Below are 27,616 nucleotides of genomic sequence, written 5' to 3' on the forward strand. Positions count from 1 at the left end.
TGTTTTAGAGAGCAGAAAGGTCACTTCTACCTCCCATCCTGTCCCCTGTCACTTTCCTTTCTCTCCTCCCATGTGTTTACCAGCATTTTTAACATTCCCCTCACCTTCTGAGATTTATGTTATTCATTTCACAATCGCTTGCCCCACAGTAAGAAGTTTGCAGGTCTGGCTCCCGGCCTGGGGCCTACTCTGGTTTCCTCCCACCACCCAAAGACACCATGTTGGGGTTACTGGTGACTCTAAATTTTCTGTATCTTTGTGTGAGTGGTTGTTGGTCTCCGTCTATCTCTGAGTGTTGGCCCTTTGATGGACTGGTTACCTGTCCGGGGTGTACCACGCTCTCACCCACAGTGAGCGGGGATTGGCTCCAGCAACCCCTGCGACAAACGAGAAAGAGGTAGAAGATGCATGGATGGACGGATTTCACAATCGTGCTTTTGATGACCAATTATTTGTCTGATCATGTTCTGTATGTGTCTCAGTCATGTTCCTTTGCTCTATGCAGCATTCGGAAAATCAGACTACCTTGTGCTCCGACCAGGCTTTGGTTATTTCTCACCTTAACAACTGCAATGCTCTTCTGCTTGGACTGCCTTTGTGCTCAGTGAAACTTTACAGATTGTCTAGTATGCTGCAGTTGCTCAGTTATTCATTTACCACCAGTGGCTACCATTGATCCCCCAAATCAAGTTCAAGTCATGTGTGTTTACCTTCAGTGTGACTTCTGGGTCTACTGATCTGTGGTGGAACCAGCTCCTAATTCCTATCAGAGCAGGAATGCCCTGTTTGGTCTTCAAAAAGCTCTTAAACTCATCTTTTTGGAGAGAACCTCCTATTCTAAAACCCAAACATGTCTAAGCAGGATTTTTTTTTTGCGTTTTGCACTTATTTAATAGATGTTGTCACACCAAGTCTTTCTTCTGCACTCAATTGGTACTCATGTCCCTCATTGTAACTCAGTTTTGATAAAAGCCAACAGGTGAGTATATGTAAATCTAATGTTGACAAAGCAAGTACACAAATCTAACTACAGCCTCCGAAACAGACTCGTGTAATGATAAATAAAACATTATTGCAGCTCAAAAGTTTCTTTTTTGTTTGTTAACCAACCAAGGATTGTGAGAAAATTTCAGAGTGCCCTGATTCCTCCTATTTGCTTTATTTATGAGTTACAGCCTGGGAATGTGGAACTATGTATTTCACAGGTTATCACTTCAGCATGCAAACAGCGGTCTGACTCATTATTGCAAGGAGCATGAATACAAATGCACATTTCTTGCAAACGGCAGCAGTTTGTATCAGAGCCACAACAACAGCAGCAGACACTTTATCAGGGTAGCTTATAGCAGGTCAGACTTAGCTGATCTGCTGGTGTTACTGCAGCTTTAGTGTAGTATATTTAATTTTATCTTTACTGATAACAGAAATATAATGCCAACAAAACACAAGTTCACTAAAAGCACTAAAAGTATCCCATATTTTACTTTTTAAATACCAAGAACGACCTCAATTCAGTTTTAAAGCTCCTCTCAGATCCAATTAAAAATGATGATAGGATTAAATTATCTGAGAAGTTCAAATAAAAACATAACAGGTAAACACTCAGAGAAAGATTTTTTTGTTGTGACGTCATAAAGTTGCACAAGTCCAGACAGCTCCTTTTCTGGCGAAGTAATGTATTGTCATTTGCCAAATACTACACACTGCAGTCTAGCATAAAACAAAGAAACAAAAAATACTGCCATGAAGACACCCATAAAGCTCACTTACCACATTATTTAGCAGCCTTCAATTTCATTTCCAGTTATGGCAATTTCCATTGCCAGAATCAAGGCAGAACAACAATGCCTCTCTTAACTCCCCCAGGCTGTTTGTGCAGTCCGGTTTCTGTCTGCAATCTGTCTTAATCGACATCTGGATTTTTAGATAACATGTTATAATAGATTTATTACATTCCTGTCCTTTTACCCATAGGGTAAAAGATTGTAGTCATCCAGTGTTGGATCTGTTCTCAAAATATTTAATCTTCTCATACACACACACAAAAAAAAGAAATAAGTCCAGTTTCAGATTTATTCACTCTGGAGAGAGCGTAAAAGTTTGGTTTTTGGCCCTCATTGAGACCCAAAGTCAAAATCAAACAAAAAACAGGCATGTTTTGAAAGTTGAGCAGGTTTCCATATCCAACCTTTTAAAGGAGTTGGAATAACCTGACTTAAATATGTTGTTCTTCTCAGCTTGTTAGAGTTCAACTATGGTATGTCAAACAATTTTTTTCCTCTGACCCTTTCACAAATCCCATTCCATGTTTCAGCCTGTTCAAGATATTAGAAAAAATTGTCCAATAGGATGAGGTAGAGAGCAAGTGGAACGTATTTTCAGAAGTTGGAAGTTGAGAAAAAAATAATAATAATTGCGCTCTTAAACAGATTGAGCACCACCAGTTACAGACCTTACCTTACTTGAAAAGAGAATAAGAAACATATATGCCTAAAGGCTGATGGGCTGTCAGTACTCCATTCATTCCACATTGAGCCAGTGATTTGTACAAGTTATGTAACTTATTATATTATAAAGTTATCATTAGCACATTGAGTATTACTGTCACTGCAAGTTGCAAGCTAAAAACAACATAAACAAAACAACTGCACTCTCTGATAAGTCTGAATCGCTGAATTTAGTACAAAATAAATGTGAAGAACTTCCAAGTTCGAGTCTGACCGAGACTGAAACGTCTGGCTGAGTCTCTTTGGTGTTTATTCTAATAACCGTCTTGATAGGACACTGCAGTTGTCAATCTGCTATAAGCAATAGTGGAAAAGTTGATCAGAACCCTTAGTTTTTGGTAAATTTCCCAACTCTTTATGTGGGAAAGTCATGTTAGACTAAATATTTTAACAGTGTAATATGTCTGTTGTATTTACATTGTCCATATTTGTACATAAAAATGATAAATGTTGTAGTTAATAAATAAAATGTATGCACAGTGTATGCACATTTGGGCAAATGCACGTTTAGTATTTTGTCAAAATTCTTAGATAGTGGGGGTAATCTTAAAGTTTTAGTGGTCATGTATTTCAATATATGAAAGGAATTTTTTTTAATTATTATTATTATTGTATTTCCTAACCATAAAACAGTGGAAAAAGTTGTGGTAGTAAGGGGAGAGAAAAAAAGATTAAAAGGAAATACCTTTTTAGAAAATGGCAGTAAAATAACTGAGGCATGAGGCCATGAAAAGTCAGTATATGACCTATCAACTAGCATAATCCACAGCGCTTCTAATATATCCCCAAGAAAAAAAAAATAAAAAAAATAAAAACCCTTCACACTGCTGAGAAATCTTCTTTTTTCCTTATTAAAAAACCCACTTCTTGTCAAATTACCCAAAACACTGTTACCCAGGCAATTAAATACTCCATATCTGTTTGAATCAATTATCTCCACCACGCAAGTTCCCCACAACACTGTTGTGAAATGATTGAGCTAATGTGTTTTTGTTCCCACGCAGACTGTATCAAACCTCTTCATAGCAATTAAGATCGTTATCCACCCTGTGTTTTTGTTTGAGCCCATTTCAGATCTATTTTGCTAACTAGCAGGTTCAGCTGTGATTGAATTTGAAGCTAGGATGTATGTTGTGTACTTTCAAACTTGTCAAAAGCAAGGCCTGAATTTTTCCATGAATGTTCCTGAATTTTTTAATAGTTAACTATTTAATTCTTATTCTAAATACAAAATGGGAAATAAAAAACCAAAAGGCTTTCCGTCTCCGCCCTCCCTTCTATCCACGCCCAGCACCAGTTACTTTAAGTTGCTTGTTTTTTGGATGCCTTCCCCTGCCCTCACAAACTTAAGTGCGACTCGGATTCGGTTCACACTGAAGTCGCACAATTCAGAGACTTCAGACTTGACTCGGACTCGTGTTTTGGGACTCATGAACACCTTAAGCACTCGTACCTCAGATGACGGTAACTATGGTGACTGGTACACCTGCAGCTGCTACTATAATGTTACCCGTTGTAATTACGTTTGGTCATAAAAACTTCAAAAAAGATGACATCAAGCGCAGACTGCAAATTAAGGACACTGGATCAACTACTTCAAATTTTATCAGGCACCTGAAAACTCACCTGGATCGGTAACTTACAGTAACTCACATTAGCGCATAAGAACGGTTAGTAAACATGTTTAGCTTAGCATCGGCTATGGAACACTAACTTAGTTTGCTACTAGCTTTGTAACTGAATATTTGAAAAGATGAGTGAGTATTAGTTTGGTTGTCACACTTCTTTGCATTGTGTGGCATTGACATGTCTTAGAAAATGGACGGGTAAATTTACATTTGGCTGATATCATCTACTGGCTACGTTAAATAGAGAAAAATACAGTTCTACTATCAGCTTACAGGCAGGGTACAGGTTTATTGTTGACCAAGTAACGTTAATGTTACAGGTTCATCAGGTTACCATTACTATGGATGATAGATGATAGCACAACCAGAAGAGACATGAGACTTTTACTTTGACTTGACCAAGTCTCTTGGACTTGGACTTCCAACACAACACTTGTGAATATCTCTGATATATGGTAAATGACAATGGAAATACAACACAAATAGGGCTAGTTCAGAGCCCCTCCATGTGGAATATTATTGTCATATAGCTAGCCATATGAATAGCTCTATTGCTTCTTTTTGTGTCAAACTCACAACACCTCACCAACTTTGTGGGGTAGATTGCATATTATTTAGTTGATGACAATTCACATACAGTACACACCCCAAATGAGCGATGTAAAAGAGATTGACAGGGGGTGGTAAAGGCTGTATGGATTTTTAAGAGTCGGCAGGCTCACCAGTGCGGCAAAATTTCTCCTGGTGCTGCCAATGACCAGTCAGTCTATGACTGATGGGTCTGTTGTTCAATCTGTTTGAGATAGTGAGGGAAAGTGTGACAGTGAGGCAGGGCTGAGAGGATCAGTCCTGTGTTAAACAATGAAAAGAGATTTTATGAATTTAGAGTAAATTATAATTTGTGTGTGCAGATGTTTTACTCTCCATTTTGATGCACTCTGTGGTTTACCATGGTTAACTGTTTAACTTTAGCAGTGCAGATACTGACAAATTGACTTGGATATTGGCAGTCAAAGGCTGAATCGGCATCATACACCCTTCTTCTACCTCTCCCAAATTTGCATTGGTTGTTGTATTGAATTCGAAGTGATAGATGGACTTATTTGTACGAGGCCCTTTCCTATATTCAGTGTGGCATGCACCAGTGAGCTGGAGTGATGTACAGTTTTACTAACTAAACCTGCCTGAAATGTCCAGCTCTGAAGTTGTCCGTCAGCCATGATTGACTTAACATGCCCTCTAAAAAGATGATCAGAAAGAAATTTTAATATTGGAGTTGAAACAGAGGCACAATTTGGAAATAAGATCCCCTAATTCAATCTTATCTCCGCACTTGCAGTATTCCCGGGTGATTACAGCTATTGAAGATAGGGAGTGGAATTATTTCTGCTGTAGTGTTAAATCTGCTGTTGACTTTGTGAAGTTCTTGTCAGTTAAATAAAAAAACAGTGAATGATCTCAGTGGTTAAGCAGGGTCACCGTGAAGCAAGATTGTCAACTCCCATGGCAAGAAAATGTAGTTCAGTTTAGTCAGTGTGGATATTATGAATATGAAGAGCAAGACAGCTGTCAAAGGTTACTCAAAAATCTCTGTGTAGGTGTTATCCTAGAATTAATTTAGATATCTATGATGAAAACAGTCTGAATGAGAGGAAATGTAGAACAAAGTAGTAAAAAATTGAATTCAACACGGCCCCACCAATTAAAGAAATAAGCACAATGATGAATCCATGCTTCATCAACCATTAACAATAGACCAGAAGAATGAGCAGGATTCTTTCTCATGCTCATGTTCACTATGATGCCAAAGAGTCAGGGGTTTTTCTTTACTTGGTTCTTGTAAGACAAGAAATTGCAAATTGAAAAATAAATAAAAGTCTCCAAAAATGCACGTTATGGTGAGGCTGTCAAACCACCGCATTTAAAATGATACTACTTTTGTGTGCAGTGTTTTTGTGCATCTGGTTTTATTCGAGCTTAGGATTCATTCCGCTGTGTTTCCGACTGTGTTTTCACTCCATCAAGAAGCTGTTTCATCAGATATAATAAATTCATTTCACATACAAGTGGAGGTTCACAGCCAATTTCATTGACCTGCTCATTCCACTTGAGGTGAAAGCCTGATAGCAAAAGGTTTACAAGTACAATCCTGGTCCCGGTCTGGCTCCAAAAGTGTGAATTAACCTCTCCAACTTCAGTTTCAGATCTGTTATATATATCCCTCTCAGGGGAAGTGGACAGCCGTAAGGACAGGTGTGAAGGCACCCAAGATTCAAGGAAGACACTTTTGAGGTGGTCTGGGCCACAAATGGCCAGTTGAAACTGCAACTTAAAACTTCAAATGACTAAAAGGTTAATTACAAAGCTGTGCAGAATGATTTGCCCACACATGCACACACACACACACACACACACACACACACACAGACAACAACATTGTTTGTTGACTGAAAACAAAAACTCACACATTGCACTTCTTGTGATTTCCTTTTTTGCTGTCAATCTCCTGTGATGCTTAAGACCATGTGATCAGAAGTAACACAGTCTGCTTGGATCCACTTGAGTAATCCTAACACAGACTGGAGTCTTACTGCAGCACAAAAGGACCACACATGACCAGATTCGACTACATATGAAACATTGAGCTTGTGACTATTTTTTTAAATGTCCCTCATAAAGAATGTGGTGGCTTCATGATGATCTCCATTTCCATGTGGAGGCGTATTTAAGATGTTTGTAGTCAGTTGTTGACATTGCTTGTGCAGAAAAGGCATTTGAATATGGGATGCTTGTTGAAATGACTGTACCAGAACTTATATTGCAATGAACTTACCAACTGTGTTAATTCCAGTCAGTGGCAATTTATGAAGTTACAGATTGACATAGATACTTCATATGATGCAGGGACTCAGTTTCAATTCATGCAACTTGGTGTTACTCTGGCATCATAATATAGTTTCCTCTTGCCAGAACATGGAGTTGTCATGGAGATGAATGTTGCCTGTGCCAGAGAAAGTGTGACACTGTGCATTCGTGTGTATTTGTATGTGTATCTACACGTGTGGGTGGGCAGTTGACAACTGAATGGCAATCTTTCAGGTGTAGCTCCTTCTCTCTCACACACACCCTCAGCTGTGTGTGTGTGTATGTATGTATGTATGTATGTATGTATGTATATATATATATATATATATATTTCCTTTATATAATTAAGTCTAGAATAATTGCTCAGAGGTTCTTCTCCTCCTCTCCTCCCTCTCACTCTCTTCCTTTTTTTTACTTAAAAGAAATGTAATTAAAAAGGGAGAGCACTTCCTGAAGCTTTGATCATTCTCTGCGTCCTCTAATGGAGAACTCAGAGCTGCTGTCTATCATCCACAGCTAGAGGGAGAACCAGAGAGAATTGGAACAGATATTGGAGGAGCAATGAAGATGAAGAGAGCCATCAACAAAAGAGTGACAGAGAGAGAAAAAACAGCTGAAGCAATTAAGAACATTGGTCGGAAAAAAGAAAACATGTAGTGGGAAATAGATCAAGGAAGAGAACGTGAAGGAGAGCAAAAGTCAGACATTAATGGGGCTTTAATCAACTGGAAAAGGGTTCTTGTTTCAATTTTAGTAGAACAAATATTAACCGTTACGGCCACATATGGTATCACTTATTCTCTGATTAATTAATCATTTGTAAATGGTTTATACATCGGCCATAAGCTATTAATAGCTGAACCTCTGAAACAAAAACTCTTTTGTTTCAGAGGTTAAATATAAATATTGTGGAATTGTCTAAGTCTAAAAAGTCCATTCCCAAGACTTGCAGGACTGTTTCTTATATTCCCACTCTGTATTCTTCTCTGTTTATGGTCATGTTACCTGGAAAACATCTGATTGTCTGTAAAAGGTAATACTGACTCCTCCAGGCCAATGAAGCCAAACCTACATTCTGTTGAATTACAATCGGAGGGCAACTCAACCGGTTGTAAAAGGAAGTTAAATTGTTTTGAAGTCAATGTGATTAGTGATTAGTTACATCAAAAGAGGTTTCCCTAATGAGTTTATGGTCTTAGTCTATAGTTACAGTTGTTCTTTAATACACCATGATGTTACTTTTTTAAATAATGGTTCCATTAAATGGACCATAAAGCAGATGATGCATTGGCATGTGGCTCCTGTTTGATTGACAGACTGGACTGCACAATCAAGATAGAGTACAGAGGAGGGCAGATGCAACCCTCCCTCCTCCTCAGCTACACCTTCTCAACCTTGTGGTTTTAATAAAATAGCTTGCACGCAGCAGGGGGCACCATGGTGGGTTACGACTTGGTTTTAGACAGTGAAAAAATAAATACTAAAAATGATATATTTGACAGTGACAAAGAGGAGTTACTTTAGAGATGTGGATAAAAGCAAAAAGAGAGGAGAGTGGATGCAAGTATTTGTCAGCAGCCACAATCTCTGTGCTTTGGGAGGTTTGGGAGGCTGAAAGTGGAACAGACAATACTACACACACACACACACACACACACACACACAAATCACTGTATCTACTCACATTGCCACACAGACATTCTCAGCCTGCCCTGCAATGGAATGGCAACCTATCCAGGGTATACCCTGCCCTTGGCCAGTGTGAGCTGGGATTGGCTCGAGCACCACCCCATGACCCAGAAATTAATAAACGGTAGAAGTTGAATGAATGAATGTATGAACATTCTCTGCCTCTGTCTCAGTTTTTCCCCTCTATTTTATCTAATTTAGTGAGCATACCACACAAAACACCTAGCCTAAAAAGCCCCAAAACTTTCATCAGCAGCGGTGCCAGAAACATTTTTTAAATAAAATTTAAGACTTAAAAAAAAAAAAAATGTCTTGTCTTTGGTCATATTGGCATGCAACATTTTTAAACATCTTTTGCATTTTGGGACAGATGTAAAAGTTGCTCCCCTGCTGAGTGTGTGTGTTTTTCTCTGAAGTCGAGCCAGCATGTAGGAATTTGTCTGAGTCTGAGCATGTTTGACGGTCGCTTCAGCTGTCGTACAAATGCTGCAGCTGGAGTGGAGGCTAATATGTATAATGCATGAGGACACCTCCAGCTAATGTATTTGAACCATGGCCAAGGTGTGAGAAAAAGCACTCAGACCTCTTACCTACCTGTATCTAATACCTCACAGGACATGTCATCCATGTTTGCTTTGAGTTCAGCTTTTAAAAGAGCATAACATCAGTTTTAGTCATTGTTGTAATTTAGAATGAACAGTGTGTGAAGGATCTCTAATGATGAATTTTGGAATACTGCCTATATAAGAAGGGAAGTTTCTGACCTGGGACAACTTTGGGTGAGTTCAGAGAAGCAAGTTGATGGCGAATATGCATCCTCTGTCAAACCATTCAAACTTGTGACATGCAACACAGAGATCACGTCTATGATGTCTTCCCATCCTCTAGACCGTGATGATATTCATGCTCCAGTAGCAGCACCCCACCACATGCTGCTCTGAGATGCTAAGCAGACTCTGTGGTTTTATAATAGATTATAGAGATGATACTGTGTGATGTTTATCGACATATTGTGCTTTATATATCTTCAATCGGTTGTCTTTGTCAGACTAACTGTGATCAAAAGATTAACAAAAACGACACACAGATCCTGGAAACTGATGTTTAAGCCTTTTGCAGATTACATTATAAGTCTCCAGAGGAGACACAGGAAGTTTGGAGCCTGCTTTTATCTAGCACATAATAGTAGCGATGTGCTTTCCCAAAGCTTGACTTATTACATGGAGGAGGAAATCGTTATGGGGCAGAATGCATGAAAAGTCTTTTGATTGTGGTGGACCATATCTCCCACTGCAGTAGAGGAATTCTAGTGTGTCTGTCCTCCCCCAAATCTAGTTGCTTAAATAAAAAGTTTTCAGACTTTTCTGTGTGTGACTCAAGCTCAGTCTCCGCATCTCTATGATGGCATACTTACAGTTTGATAAGGGTGCCACCTGTTGGTCAGTCATAGTAGTTCCAAAGAAGCTCCAAGTGCATCAGTATGTGAGTCAGGGCATTCCTGGAAATGGGCACCATAAACTTGAAGGCTGCAAAATGTAAATCAGGCTCAAATAATTGAGAGAATAATTTCTGCTGAAAAAAATAAAATAGAAATGATTTCTAATTGTTTTCCCTTGTCTTTGTTCTTTTCTTGGTAATTGCTGCTGTTTTACTTCTTCATGCTAAAACCAATAAAATGAGAACATTACCGTGATTGAAATGTCACTGCTCAAAGGCACAACCTGCAACATGGAGTTTGAAATAGTCATTGTCTTGCCTGAAGGGTCCCAAAACCCCCAAAAGTTGGAGAATCTGTCCATTAAAACCATCAAAAAGTTTTAACTTTTAAATCAATAGAAACTGCACTTCTAATATTATATAACTAAAACTAATAAATGAAATAGCTAAAAGCACTGCTAGAGAAATCGTTGCAGTGTGTTGGGAAACTGGAGATTAAAGGGAGACCAATCAAAAAGAGAATAGCCAAAGGTGAGACAACACAAGTAGAGAGGTCCTCACTTCCCCATAATGCAACTTGACCAAAGTGTTCCATTAAAAGGAAAATCCTGTATACTTGGTAATACTTTTACAGTAGTTTGACTGAATTTAACCTCCATGGCCTCATTGTGACTGTTTTAGGGTCTGTGGGGGTGGTGAACAACTGTGTTTAAGAGACTATCCTCCTGTGTGTGTGTCTGTGAGTGCATAAAGAGTTTGGTCTAGACCTGTTCTATGTGTAGAATGCCTTGATGCAATTTTGTTATGATCTGGGGCTATGTGAATAAATTTAATTTGGGTGGCACGGCGGCATAGTGGTGAGCGTCACAATACGTTTGGTTCCCAGCCTGGGGCCTTTCTGTGTGGAGCTTGCATGTTCTCCCTGTGCCTTTGTGGGCACCATTCAAAGACATCATGTTGGGTTGATTGGTGACTCTGTTTTTTTGTCTTTAGGTCTAAGTGTGAGTGGTTATTGGTCTCTGTCTATCTCTGTGTGTTGGCCCTGTGATGGACTGGTGACCTGTCCAGGGTGTACCCCCAATGTGAGCTGGGATTGGCTCCAGGATCCCCTACGACCCGGAAACAGATAAAGCAGTAGAAGATGAATTTGAAAAGAGTATAAAAGCGCCCTGTACAAACACAGTAACGGTTAATCCAGATTCATAAAATAAATAAAAGTACACAATACTACAGCAGTACAAACATTTCCCTCCTCGGTCATTGTTGGCTTTGCTCTGTGAGCCAAACAAACATTGGACCTTTAATTCACTCTGTTGCTTGGGAAAGTGTGTTCGGAAATAAACACAAACACACCTCACATAGTCCAGCTGACAAGATGTGAGAAACTCCACTCGCGCTGCCTAATACGAGTCATGATCAGAAAACTGTGTGCAGATGTTTACTTCCTGTGTGGTCAGGGTTGAGTTTGACTGAGAGAGAGTCATCATAAGGGGTTTCTCATTCTAAATGCATCACTGTCAGGAGCTATCAGGCTCTATTCCCTATTTAGGGACCCAACTATTTCCCTGGTTTGCATCTCCTGGTCATGCATCCCAAACACTAAAGTACATAAAGTTTAAGTGAAAAATTACATTAACAAAAAATATTGGTATAGCAATAATATATCACCTGTGAGACAAAAAGAAACAACAACTTTTGTCTGTCTGATGTCTTAAGGCCAATCAGTGGCTTATACTTGAGGAGTCAAAGATAAAGCACGAAACAGATGACCAGTTATCTTAAAAATGTATTGGTATTTATTTATTGGTATTAAGATGTAAGTACTTTTGTGTTTTCCAGATAAGTGAATATTTGTGGTTCCTTTCGGAGTAAGAGAGGAAGCATATTCAAAATGAGGCAATAAATTATCAAAAAGAAACCATTTCTTATTAGTAATGTTTTAAATGATTATCAAAAGCAGCACTGCCCTTTTATACACTTGTCATTTCTTTGCTTTTCTCCATCAATTCACCTAAAACCTTGATAACTGACAGGAAAAACAGTTTTCTACAGTTATTAAACTAACTTCCTGTCTTGACCAGCAGCAGACAATGCCATGGCGAGATAAACAACAGCTAGAAACAATAATTCAGCCAATTCCCACCTATCATGATGTTCTAATCAATACTCCGGCAAGGCTGTGGTGTGATAGTGATTGGTGGGCTGGCAGCCTCTCGTGTGCTCAGTGTTTAATACCTGTACTTTATGAGTTATATTAATCTGAATGGATAATCAATAAATACAGCATTGCCAAGTTTTTAAGGCCAGTAAAATGACTGTGAATAAACGTGCATGCGTTTTCACAACCAGCAGGGCAATCATAATACAACACATTCAGAAGTATCACCTTCACTGTTTCACATTTTGATGTAGCCTTGTGCTGAAATTCATTCATCCCCTCATCAAAAGAGGGCAGAATTTTTACAAATGTATCAAAACATTAAAAACAAACATATGGCATATCAAACAGCAAGTATTTATACCCCTTGGAGCATCTGTACCATATGAAGGTGTCTCTGGTCCTGGCAAATGAAGTTCAGACTAAAAGTGAACTTTGAGTTGAGTTAATGAACTAAAGTTTACAGATGATCTCAGTTTGTAATCTGACCAACAGTCATTGTACTTATTTTTGTGTGTGATAACATGCGTATATGTGGGATGACTCATCCTCATACATTTTTGGTTAATTACAGGAGTGGAAAAGAGGCTCTGTGAATGACATATATCAATAAGTCATTTGGAAACTTTTGTAACTGATAGAAATAATGTGTGTCCATGTTTCTGGTTTTGTACGTCCACACTATCATGAATCTCCACAGTTTATGCATCTGTGCCTGGTTGTTCAACGCATCTTCCAATGCAGAATTCTGTTTGTTGTTTTGGACTTTATTTGTTTAAACATCTGACTAGATGTTATTAATTTCTGCATCTTATTAATACATTTTTGGTCAAAACCCTTACCAACTGGTTTGTTTCTTGCATTTGGGTCCTCTGTTCTACTGTCCTTGGCATCCTGGCTCTTGGGAACCTTTAAATGCAGTAGGACATTTGCTGGTACCCTCTGACAGATCTGTTTTCACACAGTTGTGACTCTGAGATCTGCAGGCCAAGTCTCTGATATTAATTGTCCTCTGTGAAACCTTATAGAGAAAGATCTGTCTTTCCAAATTATGTTTGAATTGTTTGAATTTATGTTAGGTTGACTCTGATCAAGGAGAATCTTGAATCTCAAATGAGATCGAGAGGAATTGGAGGACCTTGATATGACACTTTTGTAAATGAGATATTATAGCTTCTCTTTTGTAATATATTTGCGTTTGTTTTTTACGTTTGCACATTATGGAGGATAGGTTTATGAATTTTTATGAAAATTTATTTAAATGCTTTTAGGAAGACTAGAAATTTTGAAAGAGTGAATTGGTCTGAATGCAAAGCACACAAGTATTGATATGAGGAGAATGCTGGGTATATGTGTGTTTCACAGACTGCTGACTGACAACCTTGCTATGCCCTGACCTTATTTTCCTGTTCTCTCTGTGCTGCCTGTCTTTCTCACAGGTGATCCTGGTGGGTTCGTCCATAAATGAACGAGATCAAATGCTATTTATCAGCACAGACGAAGGTTCGTCCTTCCAGCGACAGCCCATCAAATTCACGCCACACATGCTCATCTTCCACCCCAAGGAAGAAGACAAGCTCCTCGCCTACTGCAAAGAGGGCATGGTAGGTATCAAAGCACTGAAGTGACATCACAATAAAACACTCAGTCTGGAGCTGAAATAATGAACAAGAAGCAGCACAGGCTAAGATGTCTCCACAGGCAGTGCATTAAATTTAAATTTTCACACACAGCAACAGAAAAAGAACCTCTGAGAAAACTTAATGTCTGATTCATCATTAAACAAGTGAACAGAACAGTTCACCCAAACACTCTTACCCCACCTTCTCAGGACACTAAAATGAAACACTACAATTAATTGTTAACAATGTGTCCTCATTACAATGGAAAACTGTCAACTTGCTCTCAACTGCCTTATGTGCATTATGTCAAGCGATAAAAGTCTATAAACTGTCATAGTCTTATGGACGGTTTATTTCAATAGCACTGTTGGGCCTCCACGACGAGGTCAGACAAAGAAAGGCCTACGTGCAAACAGTGAGGACTGACCATGACGTCACCGCTGTCCCTTTGTTCTCTGGGAACAAAAGAATCCATCCGCAGACAACATTTCCCTTCATCCCTTGCAGTTCACACCTGGATGTGAACTCACCTGAAGGTGGCAGGCTCTCGTCTCTGATTGGCAAAGACGTATCTACAACACAGGGAGTCGAGATAACAGGGCCGTGACGTTACTCCAACTTTAAATACAGCCGGGAACTTATTTTTTCCGCTTTCTGGTATTCTTGCTCAGGAGAAGTTTTGCCTTTACAACCAGCCAGATCACCGATGAAAGTGACCTATACACATGTTTATTCCCCTTTGGAGTTTCACCCTTGTTGGATGAGGCGAGACCCCACCGTGTTCACCTCAACACGTTTCCAGATCCATGACAGTCAGCATCTTGCAACCCAGCGACCTCTCAGCTATTACCTGCAGAAGGAAGAAAGAGTTTCTTCACATAAACACAGAGAACTTATAGGCCCCAATGTTTACCAATTGAGTTGACCACCTGGTGCCGCACCGAGAAACCCGCGCAGTCAGTCTCAAGGAACAAGGACGCCACTGCCAGTACCAAGGATACCAATATAACATATGTATATGTTATATTATATCATATTATATATATTAAATATACGCAACATATAAAGACATTCAACTTTAAATGCAAGATGTGTCTTTGCTAGCATCAAACCGACCTCCTTGTTTAAACACCGAATGAACTTTGACTAACCTGCTCTGAAGTCAGTGAGAGAGTTTGTACCTGACCTGTACCTAAGAGTACAGCCCTGACTTTTGAGGTCGGGGGTGTCATAGAGGAGGGAGCATTCTTCCTTACACCAACATGTTGTCGCTTGTTCTATGGAAGTCAACAGCAACAACCAGAAGTACAAATGCTATTGCAAATTAATAGCTAACATAAAGACTGTCCGAAGCTGCTTTTATTTTTCAATAAAGTTGCCAACTGATTACTAAGCTCCTCAGTTGCAGCTTATACTTCACTATTGAATAAATGCTTTTGTTTCAAAAGGTCCAAATATACAAATTTTTCCAGTAAAAGTGTCTTTGATGTTAAAGGTTATTAGCCACTGGCTATCAAACTACTCGGTGGGACATATTTATTGGAATATCTCACCTTGATAAGTGGTAGAGGTGCTCTGATAGTCCACTGGCTGTTTCTATATGTGAGAAAAACCTACAGCCGAAGTGACGGAGTGCTGGTGGAGCTGCTGTCAGGGGCACAGTGTTACCATGGATCTTAGATGTCTCTTGTACATTCTCTTGATGTGCTACAGGGAAGCTTTCTTTCTTACTACCTGGTAAAACTGCACAGTCTTTCCCATTCATCAACAAAATGTGTCCACTCTCATAATAAACCAAAGCTTTATTCACCCTTCTTATCAGTTACCTAATGCTGTGATTTATGAAGTTACCTCTCTGTAGAACTGTGCAAAACTCAGACTGTCTCAGTCCTTCCTTTCACTCTGGATCCTCAGAGCAGATGTGTACATGTGTCTGGTCCAGGCTCATTGATCAGTCACAATATCTGACTAACTTGATGCAAAATGACTAATTTAGTCAATCCAACATGACTGCATGACAGGAATCTGCCAAAGAACAAGCACACCAGCCTTTTAAAGTGAATAGGAGATGGCACTTTGGTTTATTGTATGTTTACCTGAAAATACTCAAATGAATAAGCAACACTTTGTTCTTGCTTACTCACTGCATGAAGTGTAAGTGACCATTTTTTAAAATGCCAACAGTAATAAAGCCATGCTCTAAATCCATTTGTGCCCCACCCCAGACCTTACACTTTGGATAGTTTTAATAGAGCAAATTGAATTGAATTGTTTTCATTTACAATAATGTAAAAAAAGAAACCCAAAACAAACTGAGTGTATCAATGCTTGGCCACATTTCTGAGCTTTAGTGTGGCTCAGACTCAGGAGTCTTGGTTGGTAGCCTGTAACTGGCTGTGGCTGACACAGTGTTAGTTAATCATGTTAATTCAAACTCTAGCTTAGCAAGCAGTGGAAATCAAGATAGGAGAGACTCAGCCACAAATTTAATCCTGTGTCAGACCCAAACTCAAATATGGATCCTGTGACCAAAATCAATAGATAGTGTAGGCAGCCACTCTCTCTTTTTTACGCTTTTTGTTAGCTGGTAACTGGCAGAGGCTGACAGTGTTAATGATTCTTCTAATGCAAACTCTTGCTATACTATACTATACTGCCATGTTTTCGTAAAACGAGTTTATGTCGTACAGTAGATGTAAACCTACCTTCATGTGAGGGAATCAATAAATGCATTACAACAGCAAATGCACTACAAACAAACACACACAAACAGATGTTATTAACCCTTAGATGCAGGCGTGATTGGACAATACACTCTTCCAATAATTGGGTCAAAAATAACCTGTAAAAGGATCAATATGTTTTTATTTCATTTTGTTTAAGAATAATCAATTGTATTATATTTTGGTCCACACAATAATTATTTGAAACATGTTAATTTTTCACTTAGTAACAGATTTAGAAGATTTTGAATTGAAAAAACAAATATTACATAGAAAGGCAATAGAAAAATCTCAACATCCATTTTGTACATGTACATGCGTGCTTGTGTGTAACAGTCATTGACAGTTGTTTTTTCTTTTGTGTTCTTTGGGTGAATGTCCATGTTTTGTTTTCTTGTCTTCACACTGTATGCCGTTGCGACAAACTACTTGTTTTTGGCTTTGATCATTGCACTGGATTGGATTGCACTTCACACACCTATTGCTGCCAGTTGCTCTTCTGTGCTTCTTTCCTGTGTCTGGGTTGTGGCTTGTGTCACCCCACACCTTTCCATTGTGTCAATGATCAGGGCTTGGATTTGTGGGCAACTTTTAGTCCATAGCTCATTTGTGGTGTGACAAGCTCCTTTGAGAGCTGTTTAAAGAAGAGCTGTATGTTGAATTCAGGGTGGTAAAAAAAAAAAGATGTAGGCATTCAGGGTGGTGAGGTCAAGTATGGTTTGAAGGCGTAGGCGCCAACCATCTGGTTCATGGTTTTCTCTCTGCTGTTTTCATCCACAGTTTGTTGTGGTGCTTAACTTCTCAGTATGGCTTGGTTTTGTGCTCTGGGTGGGAGGTAACTCGCTCCAATAAGGGCCCTTGCGAGCTTTCATTCTGTTGGATGTCCTCTTCAGAGGATGACAGACAATTCCAACTGGATGAAATTCTTGTTCCTCATCATCTGAGGACCAAGAATTTCAGAGATTGGCAGATATTTCAGATTCGTGCTGTGTAAAATGGTTGACACTTCTGACATGGTCCACACAATTAATAAGAATCACAGGTTCCCATCAGACTCGAAAGGAAATGCTTGCAGCTCACTTTTGACCCACTTATGGAAGCTTGTGATAACAATAAAACAATTCCAATTTCTTTAGGTATAAAAGGTACCAAAAAATTTTAATGGAATGATATCAGAAACATGTTTTTTGAGGAATAGCTGAAAAATGAAATAACAACTTCTCATTACAAAGATATTGCAAGAAAATGGCCTCACCAGGTGTTTTGTCTAATAGACTAAGTTTTCTTCCATTGTTCAGAATATAATTATTTAGACTTTATCTGAATCTCTAATTGTGCACTTCTTGTATCCAGCTCTTTGCCTCTACAGACCTGGGCCGCAAGTGGACTTTGCTTCAGGAGCGTGTGACCAAGGACAGAATCTTCTGGTCAGTTAAACTTTATTTCTCATTATTAAACAGCAAAACTTCTGGACTTTAGTTCAATGTTTGGAGTCTCTCTTTGTAATGTTATAAGGAAGAGGATTTATCCTTCATCTTATAAAGATGATTCGGTTGGACATTACAGTTTATTACAGTTTAATGCAGTTTGATGTATAACTGTATATATATAACTGTAATGTTATATGCTGCATTTGATTGTAAACAAAAGACCCACATTAACTGTAGGAATCTTAATACTGTTACAGTAAAATTGCCAGCTTTCATGCTATTATGTATGTGAAAAAAGAGTGTCAATCTGTCAATCAGACAGTATCCAAGCACTAATTTATCCCCTGCTTTATGGTCAGTTTTCCTCTAAATGGGATCATCATTAGGCCATCATGTTGTATTCAAGACATGAAATTACACACTGAGACCATGAACTCATTAAGAAAACATTTTCTGAACTAATGAATCAAATCTTAGTAGGAACATTATCAAATAGACTTCAGTACAATTTGACTTATTTTACAACCAGTGGAGTTGCGCACTGGTGGACTGTCTGGACAGTGTAGAGGTGTTTTTAGAGAAGCAGAGAAACAGACAGACAGACAGTCATATCTGGCTAAAATCCCATTTAACGCTTAACCATTTTAATACAATTGAAAAATGTATCTGGTCATTTGAAAGCAAATAAATAAACCCTATTTCAAACATTTACTGTATATAGTACTGTAATAGTTTAAATTCTGTTCCTAGATTAGTGCGATGATTTTTACATTTATGTACATTTTCGTCTATAGAATGTAGAATGCAGAAAACCATGACAAAACTACTTATTAAGCTTTGTCAGACATTTGCTCTTGTTGCGTTAAAAGCTAGAATAAAATGATGTCAATGATGATAGCGAAAATGCAAATAAAGCAATTTTATGTTTGCCATAATAAAAAAGTTTTTTCTTAATCTAGGACTTTGAATTGAATTCTGAATGTAAGCACTGGAATTTATGTAGCAGACCTTTTTATAGTCTAGTCTCATCATAGTTTTGTTGTTGCAGAGGCACAAAAGTTCCGACAGCAGCTGGAAGTATATGACTTTACCGCACAAATGCAATATTTCACAGCTTGAAAACCATCTTCTCCAATACTCCTTCTCTTCACTCTCTTTTTCATCTTGTGTCATGTTCCAGCCTGCTCTTAATCTCCTGTTTTTCAACATCTTCTTTCCCTCTCGACTTAGTTTGTATCTGTTGTAACATAATGCCCAACATGCTACATTTTATGACAATTAAGTTCCCACAGTTTTTTTTGTGAGGTTCACATTGCAAGCTCCTTTCTGTTTCCATTCATTGGTGGTAGTAAATGAGCTGGTGCACACACTGAGACACCTGTGATTTATACCAACAGTAACACAAATCACACAATGTGCTGTTAAAAAGAGCTGAAGAAATGAAGAGGGTTTAGGAAGAATTGAAGACCTTAATTACTTACCATGTCACAAAAGCAAAAGGAAACCCAATATGAGAGCTCTACGGTGCTTTTAAATCGGCATATAGACCCATGTTGCTACATTGGACACTCCAATTGGCTCCAGTGAATGATGTGCAGCCAATCAGAGTGTCTCATCCAGAGGCCTAGCTCTCAGCTGCTTGTGTAACCAGTTGTGATGGGCGACACCACACTTTTAAGATTCAATATTATACCAATTGCTTTCACAAAATATTCAATTCTGATTACTGATACCGATTGCTGGTAATTTCTTACTGGTGAATTTTTTCTCAATCATAATATTAGCGGCATCAGTACGAAGCTCGTGTTTAGAAAAGTAAAGCAAGCGTTCAACTTTGAGTAAAGCAGAAAAGCTTTGTCAGAAGAGTTTTGTTGACAGTTGGAAGAGAAGTTGCTCGACTGCCATGCTGCTGCCGACCAGTCACATTTACCAGTCACGTAAATGGAATTGAAGAATTGAAGACCTTAATTACTTACCATGTCACAAAAGCAAAAGGAAACGTGGAGAATTGTGGCTTTATTATGTAAAAAACAAACAAACAAACAAACAAAAAAAAACGGGGTAAACTCATAACCTGATTATATTACAAAATGTATGTTTATTTGAAATGTTTGAATACTGTGTAATGGAGAGATGAGATGTTAAGCTAATGGTTGGCTAGTTTATTTGCTGGAGCAGAAACAATCGCTGTTTTATAAAGTTGCTCTGTTTCGGCTCTGTTTTTAGTAAGCTAATTTCATTAAGCTGTGTAAATTATGTTGAGTTGACGCATAAATGTGTGTGTCAAAATGTTATTACATATGTGGGGATATTGTGTGGTTGTGCATCATTGAGGAGGGTTAAAAAAAAGAGACACACAAAGTGGACTATTAGTGACAACCAGGCTGCACAAAATGTGTTGAGCTTGATCTACAGACTGGATTGAGCTGCTAAAATGTCCTCCATCCCGCTGCCTTCTGGTTCCCAATCTCCGTGTCCCCTTCCATCATTGCTCAATGATCATCACTGCCCCCCATCATCTTCCATACTCATCTTCCCTATTCATCCCATCAGAGTGTACTCAAACACCAACAGTTCACAAACTCAGGTTGAGAGTGATTCATACTCACCTTGCTATCTCTATATGAGATCTCACTTTTTGTTTGTTTGTAGTTTTGTTTGTGCCCAAACGGTGAATGTGTCAGGGATGGTGTTGTTTTGTGGATGAAGACCCAAACGCAGGAGCCAGAGAACCAAGTAGGCGTGAAGATAGGACTTTAATTAACAAAACCAAAACTACAAAATAACCGAGACGGAGGGACAACAGGTAGACAAGCACAGACAAAAGGCTTAGACAGCAGACAGGAACAACAGGCAGAGAGACATGGGCAAAGACACGGGCAGAGACACGGGCAGAGACACAGGCAGAAGTCAGGAAGGAGGGAAGGCAGGCGAAAACACCACCAAGAATAAAAGGAACAAGCGACCAAGTGACAAAAGACAAGGATCTCACGCAGACTAAACAGAAAACAAGACTTAAATACACGGTGACTAGTCAAGACACAGGGCACATTAGGGCAGGGAACGCAATTAACAGTGGATAACAACCAGGAAGTAAAGTAGCGGGGAACACGACAGAACCAGGACTTCAAAATAAAACAGGAAGTGACACAGACCAAACACTAGACACCACACAGAACTCAAAACATGACAAAAAACTCAAACCCCAACATAGAACCAAAACCATGACAGAATGAGGTCAAATGTCCTTTAACAAAATGCAAATTGTACTACTATAAATGAAAAAAACACTGGGAAGCTTATTGTTATAACTGAGGGTCAACAAAAATAGGAAAGTGAACAAAACCTAATCGGTTAAATTCAAGATATCCGTTGTTGGTGTGAGTTATTAAGGGAGGGTAATATGGTGATTCCAAATGTAAACAAACATAGGAGGTCAGACAAAAGAAGTACAAGAAGTACAAAGCAAAGGAATGCTTGCACACCGTGCTTTGTATGTTGACTGTCATTTTTCCGTTGTCATCGTAGTTAACACTAAATCCAAAATTATCCCACACCGCAGTGTTGAAATAGGATGGCGCCCTTCAAATTTCCCGTTCACTCACCATGTTTGCACGTTTACTCTCCACTCTCTTTTTCAGTTTTGATAAAGTTTTGTGATGGGTTGAAACGTACCAAAATGTTGTTATTTACCTTTGTGTATTTAACTGAACAGGATATATTGAACGGTTCAATAAAATATTGAATATTCTTGCATATCTAGTGGATATTGTAGTCCAACACCAACGCTGACTAAGACATTGCTAAACATAGCTTAAGGTATTGAGCAGACAAAAAAAAAAAAACAAACAAACATGGAACTCGGTAACAGATATGCTTTCCACGGACAAAATTGCCTTTATGTAACTGGCATTGATAAAACATACACCAGATGTGTTACACTTGAATATCCAAAGTCTCTGGTATCAATCCTATATTTTTTCATGGAGCCTCAGAGCCTTTTGAGCTGATTTTTCATCATTACTGCTCAAAAAGATTGAGCAGCACTCCTAATCAGATAAAATTAGAAACTTCTAATCACCTCTAAAACAACCAAAACACATGTGGAACTTTTGTGTTGGGTTAGTTTTGTGTGATGTTTTAGAGCAGGGGTCCCCAAACTTTTTTCGGTGGAGGCCACATCAACTTTCCTGTCTGTGGTGGGGGTCAGGGTGAGTCTACAACAGGAAACGATATGGGCCAACAGCCAAGATTATTGTGGAGATTATAATGATCATTTGTTGCAGCTGCCCTTTGCTTGGCCTTGGCACCACCTGTTGGTTTGCCAAAAAAAAATAAAAATAGAAAGTCTTCACGTGTTTACCACGGTACCTCCAATACAAACCCTGCTTGCATGTTTTTGCTACACTTGTAAACCCACGGTGTAGCCTACCCTATAACCTGTGTGAGTGTGTCTGGGAGTGGGTCTTTTTGTTCATACTCACGCATTAGACTAAGGCTAGCTAGCCTACAGTCCTTTGCAATGGATTGTTTTGTGATCAAGAAAAAAAAAAGATTATAGACTCGTGCACTTAAGTATAACAACAGACGCATCGTCCTCCTATAAAATAAGGGGTGAGTTTTTTCCTGACGTTGCGCTCATAGGCTGGTTGTGATACATTTGATGTGACATTGAATCCGTTACTTTTATTGAAAAAATTAGAGCTCTTTATAAAATAACTGAAATCACGAAAATTTATTATTTTCTTAGCATCCCCAGTTATTGGTCAAGCTCGCCCTTAGCACTGGGAGAAAAAGAAAAATCTGGCGCTGTGCCTGTTAAAAAATAGGTCACGTTTAAAGGGATTGTGTGGGATCGTTAAGTGGGCCACTACAGTAGTTTGGAGACCCCTATTTTAGAGCGTTTAAATGTGTATTTTTTTATTTATTTATTTTTTTTTTCTTTTTCTTGTTTGTTACAGCGAATGGTCTGTATTGAGTGACATGTATAATTAGCTTAGGTTGTGAGGATTCTGAATATGTGGAGATAATGGTAACTTGAGGAAAAACACCAAGGCATGAAAAAACTATGAAAGATATTTTTTCTTTATTTTCTAAAAGGGTGAAGGTTATCTCTTCATACCCATATTTGAGGCAAGAATCATCAGTGAGAAAGCCAATTGTAACTTTTCCAGGTTGTCAGGAGTTGAACACGCATCTAGCAGCCCATTGGATCATCAGGTCAGCTGTTTTGCCTGAGTTTTCTGGCTAGATCTGTATCAACCAAAGTGGGTCATTGCATGATTATTTTCTAAGGTACATGTGATCCTTGCTTCTCTTGAGCTGAACCACACACTGTTTTGTTTTATTTGGCTCAGGTAGAACTCCCTGAAGCAAACACTAAGGTAGTCAGTATTAAGTTACAACCAGCTCTGAAAAAGCTGTCAGTTAAAAAATAAAACATAAAAGTGTGTTTATGTGCATACATGGGCTTTAAAGGTGTGTGGTTAGAGGAAAGAAGGAATCTGGTCGCTGGCACTGGTCTTAGTCGTCTATGTGGCCTACCAGCCATAAAAGCAACAAGAGAGCAAGGGTCTGGAGGCCATAGCATATAAATCACTTCAAAACACTGGCCAAATCTGTTCTAGTGGACCTTGTTTCTTTGATCCTGAGCTGTTGTTTTTTGCTTGTAAGTTTTTTGTTTTTTTTTTGTGAATAAAGCCTGAGCAGTTTTGAAATTGAACTGGCCAACGACTGACAACAGAAGCAGCTGTTTTGTGAGTTGGTGATTAAAAATGAAATGCCTTAGATAAAAGCATATCTGAATGGCAAAACCAGTTCTGGGATGAAACTGAATTCCAGAAAGGATGTTTTGGAACACATTGCACTTTCTCTCTTAATTCCTCAAAAGCCATTTTCACATTTTTATCTATCAAAACCACTATCTCCCTTTAACAGTCTGTCGTTCTTTTAATTTCCCATGTCTTTCTGACTTCTTTTACTGCGCTGGCCACAGTAAAAGAAAATTCCACACAGTCAGGCTTTGATGAGGCTCTAATTGACCAAAATGTGAGTTGAACGACATGTTGTGGGTGCGGATGTGGTTTCTTCTCAGACATTTGCATTTCCAGTGTGCAGGCAATACTTTTATATGGAGAAATCCTGCACTTAATGAAACGGCTGAGGTCCAAAGCCTTAGTCAAGGACACTTCAACAGGAAGCACAGGGCGTTTTAGTTATCAGGATACTTTCCCAGTCCTTTCTTTCTTTCCCCTTACTTAACTGCCAACTCTTTGTTTATGTACAAACACTTGAGCCCATTCAAAAGGTGCAAGTTTTTCATGAATACAGAGCTTGCATATCTGAACAATTTACATAAAAATAATCTTTTCTTGTGTTTTGCTATTAATCATCATGTCACAAACAGGATAATCTAAATTCAAGAGTTTCAGAGCCACTGTGTCGCTATACTAACAGCAGTGAGTAGAAGCCACTTAAACATTTGGCATGTCAAAATACTCCCTTTCCCACTGGTCAAAAAACCTGAAAAGGCCCTCTAACATTGGACCATTGTCTGTAATTTAAAAAAAACCAAGACCCTTCAAACCCTGGGTCAAATGTCTCAAAGCAGATATTTATCGATAAAAACTCTGATCGGCATTCACCTGCTAAGTTTCACCCTTATTCCTTCTGTCAGAGCAAAGACACACACCTGTCAAGCACAGTGCTAGCAAAACCTTAAAGCAGTGGCTGCATCTTCCTGCAAGATCATTTTCTGAGACTGTTAGGTGTGCTTGCGTGGGCATCCTCCAGGTACTTCAGTTTCCTCCTACTGTCCAAAAGCATGCATGTTTAGGTTGCTTGGTGACACTAAATTGTCCATGACTTTAAATTGTGAGTGTGAGGGGAACACACAACCTTCTTGCTGTGAGGCAACAGCCCAAACTTCCATGCCGCTGCACTGCCTGCTATGAAAGGATAAGTTGCGAAATTTAAATATAAGGCAACATCATGTAATTTATAACATAAGGTATTTCTAAATAATCAATTTTGAAAAGTTGTTTATTGTCATGGGTTAGTTGAAAAAAATCACACAGAGGGAGTGAAGTAAACTGAAGTGTCCTGCAGCTTCAGTACTAAATCCTTCTGCATTTCCTACAACCCAGCTTTCCTTCCTTTGCCGCCATCCCTCCAGGGGTTGCTAATTGCTTGTAAAGTTTCTTTATAGGCGGAGTAATGTGTTTTTAAATCTCCATTCTGTCTTTATTGAGCTGAGGAAATTTCACAGACTGCAGTAGACAATCCTAATCAGATGAACTAGTTAGTTTACAATTCAAAGAGCAGAGATTGGAGTGTACAGCTCAGTTAACCAGTTTGGCGTCTCTTAAGTAATTGGAGTTGAGTATGTCTGAGTGCACCCTCCAGAAAGAACCAAAGGGTATGGAACAAAACCTGGATGTTGTGATCTATGATTCATTCACTGTGCATTTAAGAAATGATTCAGTTTTAAATATGGCATTTCTCATATATTGGGATGAAAATTTTTCATGTGACTGTAATGATATTATTTTAATCCATGTACTTCCTGTCAAGTTGTACATGATGCCCAAATGCCCAGTCCTAGGCAAAAGAGTCAGAAGTTGCGAGGCTATGCATCTCTGAAGGGTTAATGTCAATAATTAAATAATTCTTCTGTGTGTCATAACCAGTTTATTTTTGGAAATGTACAACATATTTAAAACATATATCAATATTAAATATGTATTATTAACTAAAATTTTAATGGCAATCATGAAGTTAAATTTTAACACAGCACCAGCCTAAGGTGAAGGAATCGTCAATATTGATCCAGTCTCAAAAGTTACTTTTGAATCACTCAAATATTATTACAATACTTTTGAGCTACTTTTGGGATCTCTGACTATCAATAACCCCCATCAACAGTAAATAAAATTTCTGAGTAGAGCTTTTTCGATTTTTCTCGCTTTCACACACCAACAGATGAGTGTTGCAACGAATAATCATCAGACCTTTTGATAAGTGTGGTTAGCATTAGCAAATCACTTATTACCTGTCTGTAATGCTGAACTCCATACCTTTTTAACCACAAAGGCTAATGATATTCTTGCATCAAGATCTACATTTCTTGTTAGATTCTTCTTTAAAAGTTAGATTTCATTTTATGTGAGTTGTAAACATGATTGATTAACGCGTTCATCTTCTATCTTCCAGGTCTGTATCTGGTGTAGATGTGGACCCCGACCTGGTGCATATGGAAATGCAAGATACGAGTGGAGGTACTGCAATGTTTCTGCTGATTTATCTCATGATGCTGTCCGGCTCAGTCACACATTTTATAAAGTACATTAGTGTGACTTAGTAAAGACTTATTAAAGATAGACCAGATTTTCAGACAATAATAACCCTTTTTAGTAACCAATAGAGGTACCAGAAAAGGATTGGGAAGTGATGTTTGTGTGTGTGGAGTCATTGGAGATTTATTAGGGGAGTGAGTGGTCACAGGGGCAGCAACAGCTGACCGGCAAGCAGGCATAGTAAAAAATAAAAATTGTGAGTGTATTTTGGATTGTGTTTGTTTGTCAATTTGTCGTTGTAATGCATGTATGTTCTGGACTTTAACTCAACCGCCATCTTCCACTCTTAACAAACCTGAGTTCCCATGCTTGGTCGACAAACAGAAATACCAGCCTGATGACCACGTGCGATATCAAATGATTATGCTGCATTCAAACCCATAATATGTCACTATGACTGAATTATTAATTGCAATTAGCTTCAAAATATAGCATTTCAACTCCTTTTTAACAGTATGTAGTAGCAAAACACATAGAACAGTAACCCATCTGCTGTTTGTCCAGAGCTTAATAACTTGATCATCTAAATGAGTTCATTAACTTGAAATGTCCATAACCTAAAAGATTGAGAACGTGCAGTGGTCCATTAGTAGCAGTCCTATTAATGGACAGCACAGCTGGCTGTGACTCACTCGAGCAGATGCCCTGGCAGGCGGGGGTGTTGAGGCGTGTGAGGGGCCATGTAAACATCCACAGGGTGGAAACAGGTACATTGTGGGTGGTTTATGGACTCGCTACAGGTTTATGGTAGTCTTTACTTAACCATCAGAAATTGGTGTCACTCTGTGTTATGACCTTGAGGGACAGAGTAAACCTTTAGTGAATCTCCTTATTTTTTTGAGATTCTTGAACTTATCATTAGAAACAAACTGAAGTAGAGGAGCTAATACAAGAAGACTTTTCTGTTTATCGTCTAACTTTGGCTTGTTTCAGTATTTCCGTGAACATGTAGGATGGGAAGATAGTATCATGTATCAGACAGGCAAACAACTGTACCACACTAAAATACCTCACTTAAGAGGTTTGGGTGCTGCTCCCATGTATGATTTCTCCATTTGAGTGAAACAAGTACCACTGGTGCCAGCTGTGGACCACAATGGCCCACTAGTCACATTGCAGTGAGACCCACCTGCAGGCACAGAAAGTGGAAGCCAATTTGGTAACAGTTACTTACATTTAAATCAAAAGTCTGAAGGCAGCATT

The 27,616-nt window shown here is 38.7% G+C and overlaps 1 protein-coding gene across 4 annotated transcripts in view; it reads left to right on the top strand.

Moving 5' to 3' along the window:
• Positions 1-27,616, top strand: part of sorcs2 (sortilin-related VPS10 domain containing receptor 2) — a 292,041-nt gene that overhangs the window by 218,044 nt on the left and 46,381 nt on the right. For all 4 annotated transcript variants that reach the window (XM_029526352.1, XM_029526354.1, XM_029526353.1 and 1 more), the window contains exons 4-6: positions 13,724-13,888; positions 17,983-18,056; positions 26,271-26,335. In XM_029526352.1, the coding sequence (XP_029382212.1) occupies positions 13,724-13,888; positions 17,983-18,056; positions 26,271-26,335 (304 nt within the window). The remainder of the gene's footprint in view (positions 1-13,723; positions 13,889-17,982; positions 18,057-26,270; positions 26,336-27,616) is intronic.

Source organism: Echeneis naucrates, chromosome 18, assembly GCF_900963305.1.
Source record: "Echeneis naucrates chromosome 18, fEcheNa1.1, whole genome shotgun sequence".
NCBI lineage: Eukaryota > Metazoa > Chordata > Actinopteri > Carangiformes > Echeneidae > Echeneis > Echeneis naucrates.